A 19,326-nucleotide genomic window follows, 5' to 3' on the forward strand; every position below is an offset into this window, starting at 1 on the left:
CTGCCTTCCATAATATTAGCATAATTTTTCTAAAAGTTACAGCCCTTGATTTAGCTCCCAACGCGCCATATTGTGATTTTACATAATATTAATTATATTTTAGAAGTCGTAATACTATATTGGCCAGTGGTAATGGATTATTAATGTATAAGCATTTATTATTGTAAAAAAACTGCATCACTTAACATATAATTTAATTTTAAATAGTTGACAACCATTTCCTTACAAATAAATATAATAATTAAACACATATACTAACAAATAAAGTAATACATTTTATATATCAACATGTTGGATTAAAATAATTATGGTGCAGACTGTGGTAGTTAAAAATAAAAATCTAGAATGTTTAAAATTTTTATGTTTTCATGTAATTCTTGTTTTTATCAAATATATACAGTTTTTTTTCTATCTGTAGAAAGATTGATTATTCCGTACCCATCTCTTTTTAAAAATGCAAGGTGAAGTTAATTTATTATTTATTTATGTTTATAAAATTGAAACTATAGAACTGGAAAACAGTCTGCTTCATACACATGTATTTTCTCGAATATGTCACTTAAACTGCATTCAAAGATAATAAATTCAATAACAAAATTGGCTACTTCCTTTTCATAAAATATATCCGTTTCATTCACACAAGACCCACCACATAATAAAACTTGCTCACAATAATATTATTGTAAAATTACAATCTGATTAGCAAAATCATCTACATGCATTGGTGCAAGTATCTGACAGAAAATAAGTTTTTACTTCCCTTTCTTTCTTACACTTGTCCAAGGAAATTTGATTCTTTAGCCCAATTTTCATTACATTACTTGACATCAAAATGGTTCACGTGTAAATTGTTACCAGTCTGGTCGAAGCGAAATGTCAAAATGAAACGGTTGTCCTTGCGAAAAAACATGGCGTCCTTCATTCGCGAAATTCTTCGCAAAATAAGAACAACCTTTGCAATCGCACAACATTTTATTATTTTAAAAATTAAAAAGGACTTCCTAAATAACGTTGCCTTAAGATTGTTTTACAATGCATGACTTTACAACGAAATTTGACATTTAGACGTAGAATTTACGACGTGACGTCACGACATCTGTGCCACTATTAAATGAATGAAATCAGATATGAAAAATGGAATTTTATGAAGTAAACTATTGTTAATTAGATCTAATTCAGTTATATATTCTTTTATTTTATTTCGAAAAAACCAGATGGCTTATCTTTTCTGAAGTATCAAAAAATAACACTTGTTAAAATTCCGTAGTAATAATAATTAGGATTATTATAGTAATGAAATATGAATGGCTTTAGATAAAATAGCTGATCTATCGATTCTTCGTCACCTCACTCAGTGATGGCTAACGCCAACATCATATTGGTGAGGGCCGGGGAGTTGTCGGCCCGGGCGTCCCTCTGCTTCCTGGAGACCTGCGACTGCACCCATTGGCTGAGACGCCAAATCTCTTTGCGTTTCGAACTGTTCCCTGACGATTTGTAGTGGTTTAAGAGGTTATTCGTCACCTGGATACAGATAAAAATATAACCTATATATAGAGGCATACAAAAAAGAAAGTTCTCAAAAAAAAAAACGAAATATTTTTCAAGATAAATAATATGCTTCTCATCAGAATTTTAGAAAAATAATAAATTCATACCAAAAACAGCCCCAACAGGGATCTCATGTTGTTCGGGTTGAGCTTGAGTGATTGGCAGTAGTATGCTTTGGCTAACTCCATATTTTCCGCACCACCCTGCAATGAAGGTGCAAAAAGTTTAACAATAGTTGCGGCTACTAACTCCTGAGAAACTAACCGCTTCGTCGTATTATGAGCATAATATCCGGCTTTCTGGGCCAGAATGCCAATTTGTTACTAAGGGATATTTTGCGAAAGGGCGTTTGACAATGCAGTCAGAGTTGTCACAAAATACATGTTACACATGACAGTTATTTCTATAATAAAATTAATTAATGCAAATACAGTACATATTATGTATTTGCATTAATTTTAATTTTCAAATAGTTTTTAAAAAGTCCAACGCGTCACCTCCAACCTACAATGACTCTACGTGGAGACATTTGAAACTTAATAAGTCGTTTGGCCGCGACATTACCATGGTGTATCGGAGGTCCGCCAGCCGCTGGTGCACCAGATGGTTGTGGGGCTGGTGCAGCAGCAGCTCCTCGGCACAGAACGCCGCGCGCGAGTACTCCCCCAGCTGCTGGTACAGCGTGCACAGCTGCTGCCACGCCTCCGCGTCCGACATGAACCTGTGAGGTAATGTGCAGTGCTTCCAAATGTTATCTACACTACGACTTATACAATACAAACTTCCAAACTTCGGATCCACCTCTAGCCTGTCTTAGAGAAAAGGAGACATAAAATTCGTAATCTCTGAAACACTGGAGTTCCGAGACTATTTAAAAAATATGATAATAAACGGAAGTTAACAGTTACCAATGTGAATAAAGGACTTTCAAATATTAAACTAAGTTTATTCGTGATCCACTTAATATTTGCTCGTGGGCGAGCAACGGGTTGCGTGAGCTTTGCTTAAGAAATATAATGATAAGAATAGATGAAAGGTAAATTGTAAAGTCAAACTACAGCCTCTGGCCTGACCATCCATATCCATTCAAATAGACCACTAAAAACGTATTTTTCCCCCGAAATACTTACTTTTTCAAATAATCCACCAATTCTTTGACAGCCTCAACAATTAGCCCTTGGGCTTTAAAAATGGCAACACGCCTTTTTCTCAGTGCTGCATTGGTCTCGTCCATTTTTATCATGCTGTCCAGATGTGTTAATGCTGAATCGTAGCTGGAACGAAAGAACAGTGCAAACAGTTAATTACATTTTTTTTATGATAACTAGCATCCTGGTATGACTTAGCACGGTCTAATAGCTGTTTTATATGCATAAAGCCTAAAGGTTTAATTCAACCACATTTATTTCAATTCCATCTGAAGTTTATTGATATCTTCGAAAAGACGGGTCCACACTTGATCATTTTCGCGTATCAGATCTCCGTCGCGCGGCATCGACGCGTATCATGTTTGCTAGTGTGGACGCAAAATGATCGCGGTCATGATACACCCCGATCGCTATATAACCGCGTATCTGATACGACACGTATCATGATCGAGAGAATGATCTAGTGTGGACGCATTTTGATACGGTGTCATGAACTCATGATACGGCTATGTCATTTGATACGTGATACGCCACCATCCATCTCGAGGCTGTTTTTCCCCAAGCGATATATAAACATAGGAGTGTAGTGTAGTTGTTACTTTTTGTTGTGTTGAGAAATAAAAAACTATTATTATCTAATGATTTTTTCTTTTAAAACCAACCATCCCCAGAAATCACACTATCGGTGAAAACCACAAAATCTGTCGTTTATCTAATTTATACAAGCAGTCAGACAAAACATTGAAACTTCTTATTATAACATGTAATCATGGCATATTCCATATGTGACAGTCGTTTGAGTACTTACTCTTCTTCAGCTTCCAATAATGCAATCCGATGTCGGAAAACTCTCACACTGCTAGGACCAAAATCTTGCATAAATATAGCTAAAATAAAGCCTGCTTCATTATAATCATGACAGTCTAAAGCTGCATAAAATACTTGCTCCAATGCTATGTATTCTGAAAAGTATAAAAAGATGTATTAGAGGAAGTCAGGTCAACTGCTTGATGGTCCCCTATTTTTATGCATACAATTTTATGTCATAATTTGACTATGACATAATGATTTTTAAGCATAACATTCTTATGCATAAAAATTCTTAACATAACTAACCCAACCTAAAAGTTAATCTTACACATAACGGTTTACACATAACAATTTGACTCATAACTAACCTAACCTTTTTTTTAACCCAACCTAAAAGTTAATTATGGGGCATAATTAACTTTTAGGTTGGGTTAAAAAAAAGCCATAATTTATGCCACATATACCATACCAAAAATGGCAAAATTGTTATGCCAAAGAACAATAGAACATAGTGATTATGAGATAAAAAGTGGTCCCCTGTACTACATCCTGCACTATGAAACAATAAAGGTTTATTGATGTAATAATGATGGCTAGAAACTGTTGTCACATAAAAAAAGCAAAAGAATAAAAATTTGTTTGAAATAAGCTAAAACAAAAGTTGTTTACATCATTCAAGCAACCATGCTTCTGTATTTACTATGATCATGATATCTGAGTGATTTCGATAATGATGAGAACTTCACCAATTTGTAATTGTTAGTGTGCCTACATGCGGCTTATGTAGCCAATATAATTGAGGGCATGTGAGCACACCATTACAGTTGTTGTATTATTAGTATTCTGTATAAAAATAAATAAATATGTATCAAACAACATCAACTACCTAACTTATTTATTGCTTCAAGCCAGGAGAGAAGACCGAAGAAGATGGTATGAAAAACAAATGGCTTTAAGAATTGGCAATGAAAGAGTTTATGTCTTGGTCACACTCAACTATATGATGAGCATATAAGAAATATTTCAAGTCTTACTTTCATTGACAGGCATTTTACTAAACTTCTCTTGGTATCTATTCCAAATGGTTAACACCTCTTCACTTTTTCTTTCATTGGATTCACGCCACACTCGAAGACAATTGCGAATTTCTGCAACAATGACAAAGACTAGTCGTCATCATCCATTGAATTATAATACTAATCACATAATCATCACAGTTACAGGTCCACTGCTGCATAAACCATGATCTATTTGGAGATATCTCTAATCTCCAAATAGATCATGGTTTATGCATGGACCATCTAGTCTGTCGGTATACTTTAATATTTTATATCATTAAAAAGGTTGGAGGATTTACTATTTGTGTTGTATTAATTGTACATGATAAAACTGTAGTATTACATGAGCCATGAACTCTTACCGCTTATATCCATATCATCGTAACTGTCAGACATGTTTACTAATTTAGTTATTCTCCAATTAAATACAAAATACTTTGTATTTCTATTTTACATGAAATAGGTGTCTATCTTATGTGATGTGATTTGGAAAACAAGTAAGTAGGCTCAATTTAATAAGTAGGTAACAATAGCCTAGTAGGTAGGTTACCTATAATGTACAAATTATAGAAATTAATTCGAGTTGACTGTCAACTTTGACATAGACATTATCAAAGTTTTTTTTTTGTGAATAGCGATGCCTAAGAAATTCTCGAGAACGTTTCTCAGATTCTTACCGAGAACAGCGAATTTCTCAGCGGGCACATGTCTAGTCGTGAAAAGGGCTTGCCATAGAGTTTTTTTTGGAATACTGACTGTCATATTCTGTCATGTCATTTGCTTATGGTCTTTTGCTGCTACATTTCGTATTACGCATCGATTTTAGATTGAATTTTATTTTGCCTTATTGAAATTCACTTTAGTTGTCATTGCCACGACGCAAATGTTGATTTCGAAATTATGTTAACAGGAATGTACTATTGTGTGTGCTGAAGTGAAGAACGAAATGTCTGCAATATGTCTGACTATTTAGAAATATTTTTAGATTTAGTATTATTAAACTAAGACCCTCTTTAAAATTAAGAATGCCATGGCTTATTCATGATATTTATTACGTTAAGGTAAGATCTGTAAGATAACGAGTGGTAAACCTGATATGGTGTTCTATATTTTTATACCTAAAGCTGAAAGTTTTTTATAACTCAATGGCCTTTATTGTTAACTTTTGTTTTCTTTTGTCTCCTGTTCTTGCGTCGCCCTGTATATTGAATGCAGAGGTATATTGTATTTGCTTGTGTATTTATATAGTGTTATTTTGTCTTTGACAGATCGATAAGGTGACGACTTACGACGAAGATATGTGTTGTTGTGGATAGTACAGGATCCTTGTGTGAATATTGTAGATGTGCGCGTCACGAACATTGTGAGATGTGGCAGCTGGCAGCGAATGCGCTGTGACAAATTTAATTGATTTTCTAAAGCGGATACGTCATTATCCTCAGTAAACATGGATCAACAGCAGTGCCCAGTTTGCACGCTCTTCCTTCATAATGGGATGACCTTAGAGTCACATTTAGATACGCACCCTAAAGATCAAGTCATTAAAGCTTTATGTAATTTTGCTAACAAAGGGAGCAGTTATAGTAGTAGAACATCTACACCCATACACTCAGAGCGTTCATATAGAAGTCGGTCCCGGACTCCGGCTACAGAGGATAGATGGAATGGTTCTCATCGAGGTTCTGAGCATGATAGATATTGGAGAAGAACACCTAGTAGAACTCCAAAATCAAATTCAGTCCTAAGCACATCTAGGAATGGTACGCCAGACTTAAGAATTGGAGATATAAACTTTGATAACAATCCTGGAACAAATGCTACTCAGTTCAACGGAACACCTTTTGTTATGAAAACTGATAAGGTACAACAAAGCTATCAGAATATTCCAATACCTGAGTTTGACCAACAATATGTTTATTTACAAGATCAGCAGGAAGATAGAGAAGTAAAATATTCCAGGAGTGCAGAGTACTCGGCTCTCAACAACACAAATGTTTTTTCTCACAATATGCCAACTGTGGCTGCTGGGGTCAAACTTCAGACTGCTGTGATGCCGGCTGTACACAACAGAGGGCCAGACTTGGTGAAACTACTGCCTAAATCAAATAACATACTTGTAAAAGCAAATGTGGGTGGAGTACAATATATAGCGCCTAGTGTGAAGCCAATGCATGTGGTAGTTCCCAACAGTAGAGCGTTCCTTCATAAAAATGTTCAGAACAACATGATTATGAGCAATAGCATCCCGGCTGGTCCAATGTTGGACACTAAATGTGTAGCGGGTGGGATTCCCAGTAGTCAGTTTACTCAAATGTCAACCGGGGCTTTTACGCCTGGCACCACTGTTGTTACACAAAATTCACAAATTATTTATAGAGAAATGGTTCACAATCTTGATGGAAAACCTTTTATATCAAATGTACCCACTGTACTGAGTGAGAATGTTACTAATGTAGCACAAACTAGTTCCATGTACCAGAATTTGATGGTTTTTGACCAATTTGGAAATACCTCTTGTATGTATACAACACCTCCGCATATTATACCCAAGGCTTGCAATGCCACTGTTTTCACTAGTTCTCCTAACATAACTACTACTCAAGTTGACAAGTGTATGTCAACCCAAGATGCAAATAAAACTCTTATTATAGAAGTTGCTCCAATAGTGTCCAACGCAAGTACTAATGATAGTGTGACAAGCACAACATTACCTCAATCCGAACCCAGTACACCAAACTCTAGTCAGTCCGTCAATGAAAGCCCATCTGAAAAACTTGATGTTAAAAGTGACACATTTGTCACAAGTAAAGGTCTCAAAATCCTCAGTAACATTAAGGTTGAAGTGCCAGTGCAGCACCATAAGAATATGCTGAACACAATCATGGATCTGACTGGTTCCAATGACCCAGAGTACCCAGAAAGGTGTGCTACTCCTGAGAAAATATTGCCTGATATGGATGATGATAATGTGGACAATCAGTCATTAGACGATACAGAGCCTACCACAAGTGCAGACACTAGTGCACTTTCACACACATTTTCTGTGATAAAGAATGTTGGGAACCCACCCACATACAAAGAGCCACCCACAAACAAATCTGTGCCAGTTGACAGCAAGATTGACACGGAGTCCTCGGACAGTTGTCCAGTTCCAGATTTAATATGTAATGAGAAGCCTTCTGTGTCTCCTTGTAGTGAGCTGTCGGAACAAGGTGACAACTCCACTGATCGTACTTCAATGTCCCCCAAACCACACGGCAGCCAAACCTGTAGCTCCAGTGTATCTAGCACTAGTAAACCAATTCAACCCAAGACATTCAGAAGTAATACATTAAGACTGAACAACATTTATGTAAAGAAGCACAAGAAAATTTTAAAAATTAAGAATGCTAAACCATTCCCTGTAAATAATGAACTGCCAGTTGAGATAGAGCCTAAAGCGGCTTCGTCTAATAAGTCGCCAGAACGTTATACAATGAATAAAATACATCAGCCCGAAAAGAATGAAAATAAGGAGAAAGCAAGTACATTGCAGACTGTTTCTGTGGAGATGGTGGAGAAGGAGGATCGGAATGATGACAATGAATTTGATGTGGATACTGAGGAACAGTCTATGGACATAGAGCCAGCGGCGCCCTCTAGTTTGAATTCTAATTTTACGACCAGCATAGATGTGGTGCAAGTTAAAGAAGAGATCAACACAAGCAATGAGGGGGATAGTTTTAGCAATGAGGCCAGTGGGTCCAGCCGCCAGTTGACGCCGCTGGAGACGTTGCGGCCGATCAACGTAATCTCATATCCGCACCTCCCGGGAGATGAGTTTGACGAAGAGTCCAATCATAGGGAGCTTTTAGAACTCGAAGCGACATCTAAGACCAAACAGTTTGTGAACATGATGAACGAGAATTACTTCGGCGATAACATATATGCGGATTATTTCACCCCTGATCGGGTGGAGTCGTTCGATTCTGAGCGTGGCGAGTCTTCCTTCACTAAAGATGGACAGAAGGATGGGATTTACATGTGGGGTGAATCGTCTCAGAAGGAGAGTGAGTTCGTGTTGCCGAATTTCATTCACGAGAGTTATAAGATAGCGGAGAGCAGTGCGATGGATTACTCTGAGATTGGGAGAGAGGAGAGTGGGGAAAGGGATAGTAAGGCGGATGTGTTGAGCGAGAGTCGTAGCAGTGAAGCGCCTCTGAACATTCGTGCTGATGAGAGGATGCCGTCGCGGGGAGAACTTAGCGGCCAGGAGAGCAATGGGGACATGGAGTCGCCGTGGACTGGCGTAAGTTGCAATTTATACACTACTTATGTAACTATTGAAAATCAATTTGATTCAAATGAACATTCTATAAAATTGATGTAAACCTAAACAAATTATACATAGGACAAATATAAATAAATGAAGAATATATATATATATATAGGTAATCATTGACTGAATGCAAATTACTTCTAATTATATCTTCTAAATTTATACTACAGACAAAACTATATTTAAATATATCAAATGTTCACTTGTATAATTAACTTGAGTCATGGCATGTACATGTTTTTCAAACAACATGGTGTGCATACAAAATTCCTTCAACATATAACTCACTTTCGCTAATAATTTAATATGTTATTTAATTTTGTAAATTTAAATGCAAGTATTTTTATGTGCAAATGTTAATTTATGGGTGTATACAATTATAAAAGATATTACATAGATTACCTTATATTGACAGATGTATACAGAAGGGACGCCAGCGGAGCCCTACGACCTTATAGCGCGAGAGAGCTGGGTATCCGACGGTTCGGAAGTAGATGCTGACGAAAAGACTGACGCCCTGTAAGAACTTTATTTTATTGTATTAATACATTTTTAGGCAAAGCAAAAAATAAATAGTCCAAACTCAAAAATTCTTTAATGGGGGCTAATGAGCCAATCGCCACTAAATTTATTTTGTGTTGTAGCCCTCATTTAATTCTGTGTTTCGACGTAAAGGACGAACAAACACTTTCACCATTATTATATTTTTAATGTAATTTTCTATATTACAGTGATAATGAGCTTCGCTTCGCGAAGGGCCGACTCAGCACGTGTACACAATGCGGTGCCAAATTCCCAACACCCAAAGATCTCCGTGCGCACAAGTCCTTAGCCCACGCCCTTCCCACTTGCTCCTCGACTAAAACCTCTTACAGTCGGATGGTCACCGCTAGGACTATAAAGAAGGAAGAGAAGATAGACGATCCATTACCTAGCAGTAAGTTTTTTTTTTATGGTTATATAGTCGCGTAAAGATAAAAAAGAGGGTTGCACTCCGGGAGTGCCGGCAGAAGTGAAAACTTGAATATTAACGTTGTGAATTTTTGACGTCTTACGAGTTTTCGAGGTCACGTGTCCTGACGCGAGTTAAACATTTTTTACTCATCACAGAAAGTGCACTACGCAGCTAAAGAAGTTTTAACTTAAAAAAAAAATGTCATAAAACATACACTGGCAAAGAGATAACAGATTATTTTGTTAATTATTTCTCAATGTCTGATAGCTAATTAGTACACTGCTATAAAGTAACCTGAGAAGAAAACTTGTTGAATAGTAAGTTTATTTCTATTTTTCATTACGCGTTACGGTCAATAATAATAAGTTCTTTTTTTTACAAGAAAATAATTTTGTACATAGGATTTTATACATTGTCAAACACAACGTTCAGATTTCGCCTTAAAAATGTCTATTACAAAACTGTGTAGCATAGCAAGATTTAGATTGAAATTAAAACAAAAGCTTGTAATACCATAATCCCGTCAAGTCAGATACATAATTCAGTTCCATAAGCGAAAATACGATAAAGAAACGTATTGACAAAACAAGGCATTTGAATGTTGAGAAAAATAGATGAAAAAAAGCATAATGGAAATTTTACCTTGAGTAAATTAAACATTACAAGCTAGCTAGCTGCATCACCATCATATGTTGAACCTTGTTGGTCAGCAGTGTGACTTGTTTTTTTAAATATTCTATGCGGGTTGATCAATTTATCGTTTGGCTACTCTGAATCCACTTCATGTTCGGTACGGCATGTCAAACCCAGTTAAACTTTCTTATTTCCTACTATGTAAATTAAAATTTTACGGTCGAACATAGTTTAAATAGCCATACCAACTCAACAAAAATAAGATTTTTCGAACGAACCGGGATGTTAATGTTGTTTATATCTCTCATCTTAGCGATTTCTTGGTTACGTCTTGAGCCACAGAGCTTCGGAGCTCCGATGCTACGTTCCTACTTTTTCTTCTCCTGTAGTGTAGTAGTAGTAAGTACGTGAAAAGTTATAATATAACATAAATGCTAACGCGAACCTTCGTCTAAATCACACGCCTCAATTCTTTAAATTGCGATTCTTGTCAGCCGGCGCAGCGTTGCGACCAATTATTTGAAATAAAAACACATCACACAACAAAAACAATTGAAATATATTTCACACGGTATCCTTAATTGTTTCCCCGTATATCTTCTTTGACTACTCTTTTTGGGCACACTCTTTCTGCCAGGACCAAGCGGAAGCAGCAAACCGAGACACGCCCTGTGTCGAAACAATAAAGAGGAAGGAAGGAATCGAGACGTAATATCCTAACAAAAACGATCGTGGAAAAGAAAACAGTACAGTACAGTTTTTAGCGTGTACAAGTTATTGATGTTTTACCCTAGCGAAGCCGGGACAAAAAAAAAACTATATCAGCGTCCCGTCGCTGGTATGGTTATTATTATTTTTTTTTGTATTTGAGCAACATATGCAATCAGTCTTTCCTGACTATAAGCAAATGTGAGCGTCCAGGCGTGCGAGGTGCTGCTCCCAGTGGACCAGCCCTTTCTCATTTAATTTTAATACTTTTAGGATCCTAGTCAAAGATATCCCGGCGTTTTTTGAGTCTTTTAATATAGCTTTAGCACCATGAGTCTTTTTATCCTTAACCATGGGCATATTATATATGTTATAATGTTATTTTCCAGGCACGGTGCTGGCCGCACTAGACTCGAAAAAGTCGATAGCAACGACCATTCTCCAGGTGTACGATGTGATGAACGAGGCCAAACCCAAAATAGAGGCACTCGTCAAGCAGGAGACCAAGCGGAGGAGGAAGGACTACGTCTGTCCCACTTGCAAGGTTGGCTGTTCTTATTCAACTTGGAATAATATACGATACGTCACGTATTAAAGTCAAAATGATAAAAATTAAATTGAAAGAAGACTGACGATGGAAGAAATTGACTTCTATCTCTTTCTTTCAAATCTTAGCGAGTTACCGGTTGCATTTTGATATGTAGGTTTGAATTTAGTCGACAAAGGTGGCATAAACTGAAGTAGACCTACCTATGTGGTAGAAAATGGAAGATGAAGATGACACCAAGGGAGACTTGTCACTGACATATTTATCTGTTGTACGAAATCAAATCATTTATTTAGAAATACTAGAGACTTTCGCAGGTACTTTTTCACGTCATATTCTAAATTAAAAAAATATTTACCAAAGCCACAAACTACTAGCATTTCAGAACGACCACTGAGAAGAAATGCCGAAAGAAATTGGATTTGCTTTGCTTTGCATTTGAACAGTGTTGGTTCCTATCATGTCAGAAGGGCTTACCAATTTTTTTTACATATAGGAGGACCAAATAACAGACGCCGCATTTCACGCCCACCTCAAGATCCACCCTCTGGAGTGCCTCACGTGCGGGAAGTGCTTCTTCAGGCGCGCCAACCTCGCGCTGCACATGAAGACCCATCTCGGGATCAAGAACTACAAGTACGTATGATATATTGACTCTATGGGCGTATCAAGAGATATTTTCTAGGGGGGGGCCTGAAGCTGGATATTGTCATGAATTTTAGAACTTTAAAAATGACCGTTTTTAGGGTGGGGTTGGTTACATTTTATTCACACTTAACATTATTTTTGTAAAAATTCTGGGATAGCACTGGTCTATTTTGGGGTGGTAACCCTTGCCCTTACCAACCTCATGTGGAAATTGTGGGCAAGTCAAACTGTATTGTGAAAGATAGCAACTAATTAGAAAGTCTGTTTATCTTTCCGTCTGATTGTCACCCTTTTATGGCTGTCTATGTGGTGTAGATATAGTTAGATTCGGGGTGACACTAAACTTAATTTGAATTTTCTATTTGAACAGTAATTTTTCCTCGCTTCCTTCGCTCTGATACAAACATAACAAATTATACAGCTAAACATTCCTCAGGAATCACAATATCTGTTGGTGAAAACCGTACACAAATCCGACTGGTAGTTTTCGAGTTAGTCGTTGACTTTTTTTAATAATATGTAAGCACTATTGGTGCACAGGGTGCGGTGAGAGGGGGGGGCAACAACTGCATTCTGAGCATGATAGCGAGCAGACTGGACAGCACTTATCTTTGCTGTCCCATATCCAGCAGGTTGACGCGGTTATGACATGGCAATCAATTTATTTTATTAATGATGTAATTTAATTAAGTAATTGACTAACTAATGTAGCTTCTTGAGTTGTATGATTACTTGATATAAAATTTATTATTATAAAATTTTAGACATTTGTAATGTTAGTTGTGATGGATATTGGTTGATATAGATGTACGGTGTGCGGCAAGCGGTTCCTGACGCGGCAGAAGCTGTCGGAGCACCACAACGCGCACACGGGACGCGCGCCCGTCAAGTGCACCGTCTGCAGCGACAGCTTCCGCAGATACTCCAACATGGTGCAGCACAGGTACGTGTACACGATCAACGAAAACACGCCCCTTCTACAACCTGGGATAAACAAACCAATGTTTTATTAGCGGCGAAATTTGGCCACGAATAAATAATTCGAACCGGACCTGACCGCATCGAGTTCACCGGAGTGATTATTTCCAAGATGCGTCTACAAATTTCGATCTTTCGAATAGCATTAACAATTGACAGAATTAATGTTATATCACAAATGAATATTTGATCACCAGGGACCGTCACCACTTCCAAAAGAAGGCGAAGGTCCGCGACTACGTGTGCCGGTGCGGCGCCATCTTCCACTCCAAGGCCAAGCTGCAGTGGCACGCGGAGACGCACGAGGAGCGGCCGAAGGCGTGCCTGTACTGCAGCGACAAGTTCGTGCACGCGGCGTCGCTCACGCGCCACGTGCGTCGCTCGCACAACGAGTACTACTTGTCTGCCAGGCTGCGCGGGAAGGTCGACAACGTGCCCTGTCCGGTCTGCAAACAGGTGAGAGACAATTGTAACATCAACTTGTTCTCTACAATTGGCTTCTGCCCATCGATTACAGTCAGATACGGTGATGTGCAATGGCGTCACAATTTTTTGGAATCAACATGCATTCCTAACAAACTTTAATGAGAACACAAAAAATTACGTAATCAATAGAACTGATCAATCAAAATGACATTTCATTATTCCGTTTGGCTATTTAAATACCTTTGTGTATTTTATATATTTTACTCGACAATGTACAATGTGGTCCCCAGGTGTACCTGCGCACCAACCTGCGCGCGCACCTGCAGACGCACAGCGGCAAGCGGCCGCACCTGTGCATCATCTGCAACAAGGCCTTCACCACCAAGTGGAACCTCAAGCTGCACCGCTGGACGCACATGAGCCGCTCGGCCAAGCCCTTCAAGTGTTCCCTCTGCAAGGGGGCCTTCATCAGGCAGACGGAGTACATCTCACACATGAACGCCCACAAATCTGTCAAGCCGTACACATGCAACTACTGCGGATGCCAGTTCATTAGGAAATACAATTGCCAGAGGCACGTCCGTGAACACGAAATGGCCAAGAAATACGTCTGCAAAGTCCCAGAGTGCGGTAAGTCTTTCCATAGAAGTTATTATTTGTCCGAACATATGAAGGTCCATAGTGGTGCGAGGCCGTTCTCTTGTAATATCTGTGGGAAGACGTCAAGCAATAAGTCTAATCATAATAAGCATGTGAAGATACACCATGCGAGAGAACCGGTGGCTACTGAGGCCTAATTTGTGAGCGATTGACGCACTTTGTCGTTGTGTTGTGTTACAATTGTTTCATTTGTGCGGCTCTGTTTGCAAAATGTGTGTACAAAATTTCGTTTCGACATGTTTTTGTCCAAAAAGATGTTCACTTTTAGATTTTTATGTGATAACTATATACTTGTTAAACATACTGTGATTAATTTTAGCAATTTGATGTAAGTAGTATTAAAAATAACTGGGTAAGACTTAACTCAATTTGGTGTATCGGTTATACTACCACTGCTTATTAGATTATGGTAGAAAACTAGATCAAAACCTCGGAATTACGAGTACATACATTTTGCAAACAAAATCCCTATTATTTTGTTTTTAAAACAATTCAACTTGACAACGACGTCACTGGCCACTGTTCCTCATATGTTAACGACAACTTTGAAAAACAATATAGCAATAACATAACGTTACTTAAAAAAAATATTAATAACTTAGCAAATTTATATTTTTATTTCGAGAATGTTCGGTTTGGTTCAACTGTCGCCGCTTTGTGAACGGTTTGTTGTGTTGTATTGTGAGTGATGTTCACAAACAGCACATGTAAATAGTAGTTAAATTTCAAATTCTACCGTGTAAATACTGGACCAAGTGTGTACATTGAAATGGAGTATATAAAAAGCATTTTACAGCTGAGTAGGGTCGCCTTACAGAGCTCATTCTAAAACTGAAAAACATATTGCACTACAAGAAAATAGCATGATTTAAAATTAGGCGATTTTATTTTTTTGTATCAAAGTAAACATTAGTACTGTTTATAGAATATAAAACAAATTGGATGTTTTAGTCAAATTGAAAAATGTCGTCTTCAAAATGACGCTTAAATAGTCTAAAATGGTTTTCTGATGAGCGAAAATGATAATCAATGGGGTAGCTTAATTGATGAGGAAATAATGAAGCTACCGCATTGGCAGTCCTATCCTATGTTCTGGAAGGTGACACCGTGTACAGTAGTCAAATTAAAAGGGCATTTCGGTATAGGTACCCCGCTATACAAAACTTTAATTTATTATTTTAATTTTAAAACTAAAATTAGACTAAATACGTATTTGTATCACTTTAATACTTAAGACTCATACACTAAACATACGTAAAGGTGTATGCAGTGAAATAAGAAAAGCACATTAAAAAAAAAGTGTCGAATGATTAAATTTATAAATAAAGAACGAAGCACATGTTCCATTCAAAAAATATGTATTGCCGTTCATATTATAAATCAGTTCTTATAGCACTAAGAAACCCTATGAAAAGTGGACACTGTCATATACAAAACAAGAAATGGGACGGCCGGCGGATTAAATGATAAAAATTGATTAAAATTAAATGCGTGCGAGTTTTATTGTTCACGTTTATATCACGCACGTAACACCATTTTTTCTTTAAAAATGGTCTTTATTTCATGCAATTGCGTTAGAGCAGAGGTTAAGGTTGATAACATGCGACTGACTGTACATTTATCATATTTGACAAACATGCGGCCGACTGTACGTCCGTTATCGTTATATGAATATCAGTGCTCGTTAGAATTATTTCTACAGAATTTCTCGAGAACTAACTAGTTTCACTTGTCCCGACTGTCTGTAATCAAAACTTGCAAGTAAAATTACACTGACCTCTGATTTAGCACGTCGCTTCAATTTCCATGACAGGATCGGCTCTCGACGAACTTAACAGTTTACTGTGCAGACATGATTTTTTTGGTCACAACATTCGGGTCATCACGGGTTGGTGATAACAATCGAAAGCTTATGTCCAAATGTAATGTAAAACCTATGTAACTTATTTAGAGTTAATACAATTAGTTTTATTAACTGCATATACCTTTATCGCCGTAACATTCAAAAGTTAACGTTTATGATATGCCATTTATTATTATTCATTTGGAAAAGAAAGGTTGCGTTGCGGTTATTGTAGGCTTCTTATAAAGCCACTGAAGTGGCCATTGGTGTAGCGATTTTGGTTTAGCCATCGATACGCAATGTAGATTATTATAAAATTCTCTAAAATGTAAATAATAATCTTTGATTGAGCGTATTAATGAACCAAATTCAAGATTTAAAAGTTAGTAAATGCTGAGTTGTAGATTTTTTTTCTAAAAGTGCGACAGAATTTATTTTCTTCTTTTTCCCCAGGCTGGAAGAGGTTGATTTCAATGTTCTAAGTTCTATATTAAATTATAATAATAATAATCATCATCATTATGTCAGCCTCTTTGTGCCCACTGCTGAACATAGGCCTCTCTTCGCGTACGTACAATACTACGCGTATATAATAAATGGTACTAAAAAGATTCTTACACATGAGTTAACAAAAAATATGTAACATGTGGAAAATTTTAATAACACGCCTACGTGACTTTATTTCTTATTTTAAATACGCATTTTGTTTAATATACCTATTTTTTACCAATTAAAGATGCGCGCTACACGCGACCTCTGGCGGCTCTTTAAATAAACTAATGAATTGAGGTCAGATCAGTTATCACAGAGAACGAAACAATAGGCGATATTGCGCCATTATAGTCACATGCTCACGTGCCGTGGATCACGATTTTTGATGATTTTTTTCTAGCGCACAATCGTTTAGATAGTGATTTTGAGGGCGGTGTGATTAGACTAGTTTTTGTCTTTGGTTGAGCAGAGAAAAAATTACAGAATCTATCACAATTGAGAGAAAGTTTGAGAGAAAAATATCTGGTCTATATACTATAGCTGTAGACTCAATTAATGTGACTTAAGTTACCATGACTAAGTACAAGTGTAACACATAATTTGTTGTCCGTGTATTAGGTTGATTTCGTTAATAAAAATAACAAATTAATTATTCACACAAATCTTATGTTCATTTTGTCTGGAATTTTTGCGCCCACTAAACCCACCAGGGTCTAGTTCCCGAACTATTAAATCTATGTGTAACATTTAATCATCGCACAGTATTTCTAGAAAGCAATTTAATGAAATATAACGTGAAAGACGTACTGCTGAATGTTGACCGATAGCTCCCATAAATATAATTTCAGTCGGTAATTTAGTCGAACCATTATTCAAAGTATGTACTCTGAATAATTGTTCGACTAAAGCCTAACTTTGTAATCTATGCGAAAACTCGCTTCACGCAACCTTTCTTCAATATTTGGTTTAACTCGCCACACAGTTTTGTCAACGGGCCACATGTGTTAAGTAAATTTAATATGTTAGATTAATTTTATTTATTTCTATGTTTTATTGTTATATACTTAATTTCGTTTTAAAGTTCGGTATAAGTAGTAGAAAATTATTTTGTAATTGTATTGAGATGGTGAAACGCGTCGCTCATACTTCGGGCACATGTGACAGATACAGAACAATCCTTCATACACACACACACACACACAAACACGTTAAACTATGTGAATTACTTTTTTTCTGAGATGAGAGTTGATTAAAAAGATGCAAAAACAGTTGGTTCCTATCGTTTGTGGTTCAATATATTGTCATCATTTCACACAAGGCGGCTATATATGCTCGTGTGAATGACAAAAGAAACATTCATAATTAGATTTTCTCTCTTCAGCTCAAAAACTAAAGTATAGTGTGATTGTAATGCAAGTCACTCTATCAAATTAACACTGAAATTACTGAAGTCTATATACTTTAAGAAATAATTATAAATGATCGCCATGTTGATGTTTCTGATCTATTGACAGGGTAGCCATGTACGAAACAACTTTGATTTGTTTAAAAATTACAGCAATTTTGTATGATAAGAGTGCAGAATCTGTTATGATACTTGATACTGTGTGTGTATTCTACAAATTTTGAATCTTATTACATAGTGTGGTGTGGAATTTCTGTATGTCCACTATGCATTTCAAATAACAATAGAAATTTTAACTACGCCATATTGTATTTCGGTACAACTTCATTGCAATGAACCATACATATTACATTGAAGTTGTCGAAAAATGCAATATAACGTATTTGACAGCCATTTAGAACACTTGTACCACACCGCTCCCCTCTGGCAAGAGGACGTTCATTGAAAAGTGAGCTTTAAAACGTCCCCTGTTGACATACTTTACGTTGACAGACTGCTAGCTGTCACCGCTCAGCTAGCAGTCTGCTAATTTTTGTCAATTTATACAGAAAACTCTTTAAAGCTTATTTTTCAATGAACACCATCTTATCAAATTGGGACGGTATGCGGTAAAAGTGTGCTATAACTTTATAGTAATTTGAAACGTATGGTAAACTGTGTTTCACAGCTTAGTCCTTAGTTACTTACTGATAATATGAAACTGAAAAGATAGAAGCAATAAACATATATGCCTGTATTCATGTAGACTATATTGGTTAGGGCCCGGGCGCGTTGCTCCGCTGTGCTCCGTCGCCTCGACTAGACTAGAGACCACGGGGCAATGCGGCCGCGCTCTTACCAGAGGTTTCAGCGCTAAGGCGCCTTTTAATAGTCTCATTGTCCTTTTTTGTATAAATTCTAAAATTGGTGCAATTACATGTCGTCTTATTCATAAAAATTTAAAAATCAATCAATCAATGAATCAATCAAAATATTTATTTGCATAAAATGTAGGTAAAGAAAGAAAAACCTGCCATACATAAAAAAAAATATAATCAGGCACAAATATTCTAAGAACGAATATATTTTTCTATTCATTTGACATTGAAAGAGCAAGACAAAACATATTTCGACTAGATGTTTAGTAGGATTTTTAATATTTATGAA

At 36.8% G+C, this 19,326-nt stretch overlaps 2 protein-coding genes across 2 annotated transcripts; one reads left to right on the plus strand and one right to left on the minus strand.

The window, feature by feature from the left end:
* Positions 1–177: 177 nt before the first annotated feature.
* LOC128672264 (ER membrane protein complex subunit 2-like) lies at positions 178–5,138 on the minus strand. The gene is made up of 7 exons (XM_053749297.2): positions 4,930–5,138; positions 4,544–4,657; positions 3,508–3,661; positions 2,682–2,825; positions 2,116–2,272; positions 1,659–1,754; positions 178–1,524 (listed from the first exon to the last, which is right to left on the minus strand). Exons 1-7 carry the CDS (start codon positions 4,961–4,963, stop codon positions 1,348–1,350), a joined length of 876 nt encoding a protein of 291 aa, XP_053605272.1. The 5' UTR covers positions 4,964–5,138; the 3' UTR covers positions 178–1,347.
* A 317-nt stretch (positions 5,139–5,455) lies between these two features.
* LOC128672272 (uncharacterized protein) lies at positions 5,456–15,028 on the plus strand. Its single transcript, XM_053749309.2, has 9 exons — positions 5,456–5,628; positions 5,836–8,855; positions 9,301–9,404; positions 9,617–9,822; positions 11,571–11,725; positions 12,225–12,364; positions 13,182–13,319; positions 13,552–13,810; positions 14,071–15,028. Exons 2-9 carry the CDS (start codon positions 6,015–6,017, stop codon positions 14,575–14,577), a joined length of 4,350 nt encoding a protein of 1,449 aa, XP_053605284.1. The 5' UTR covers positions 5,456–5,628; positions 5,836–6,014; the 3' UTR covers positions 14,578–15,028.
* The last annotated feature ends 4,298 nt before the right edge of the window (positions 15,029–19,326 follow it).

This window comes from Plodia interpunctella, chromosome 9, assembly GCF_027563975.2.
Source record: "Plodia interpunctella isolate USDA-ARS_2022_Savannah chromosome 9, ilPloInte3.2, whole genome shotgun sequence".
Lineage (NCBI taxonomy): Eukaryota > Metazoa > Arthropoda > Insecta > Lepidoptera > Pyralidae > Plodia > Plodia interpunctella.

Excerpts from the sequence above, each read along its gene's own strand:
- LOC128672264 (XM_053749297.2), bottom strand. The coding sequence starts at position 4,963 with ATGTCTGACAGTTACGATGATATGGATATAAGCG. Across the intron at positions 4,658-4,929 it reads CGATGATATGGATATAAGCG|AAATTCGCAATTGTCTTCGA; the intron begins GTAAGAGTTCAT and ends TCATTGTTGCAG. Across the intron at positions 3,662-4,543 it reads TAAAATGCCTGTCAATGAAA|AATACATAGCATTGGAGCAA; the intron begins GTAAGACTTGAA and ends TATACTTTTCAG.
- LOC128672272 (XM_053749309.2), top strand. The coding sequence starts at position 6,015 with ATGGATCAACAGCAGTGCCCAGTTTGCACGCTCTTCCTTCATAATGGG. Across the intron at positions 9,823-11,570 it reads AGACGATCCATTACCTAGCA|GCACGGTGCTGGCCGCACTA; the intron begins GTAAGTTTTTTT and ends GTTATTTTCCAG. Across the intron at positions 12,365-13,181 it reads CTCGGGATCAAGAACTACAA|ATGTACGGTGTGCGGCAAGC; the intron begins GTACGTATGATA and ends TGGTTGATATAG.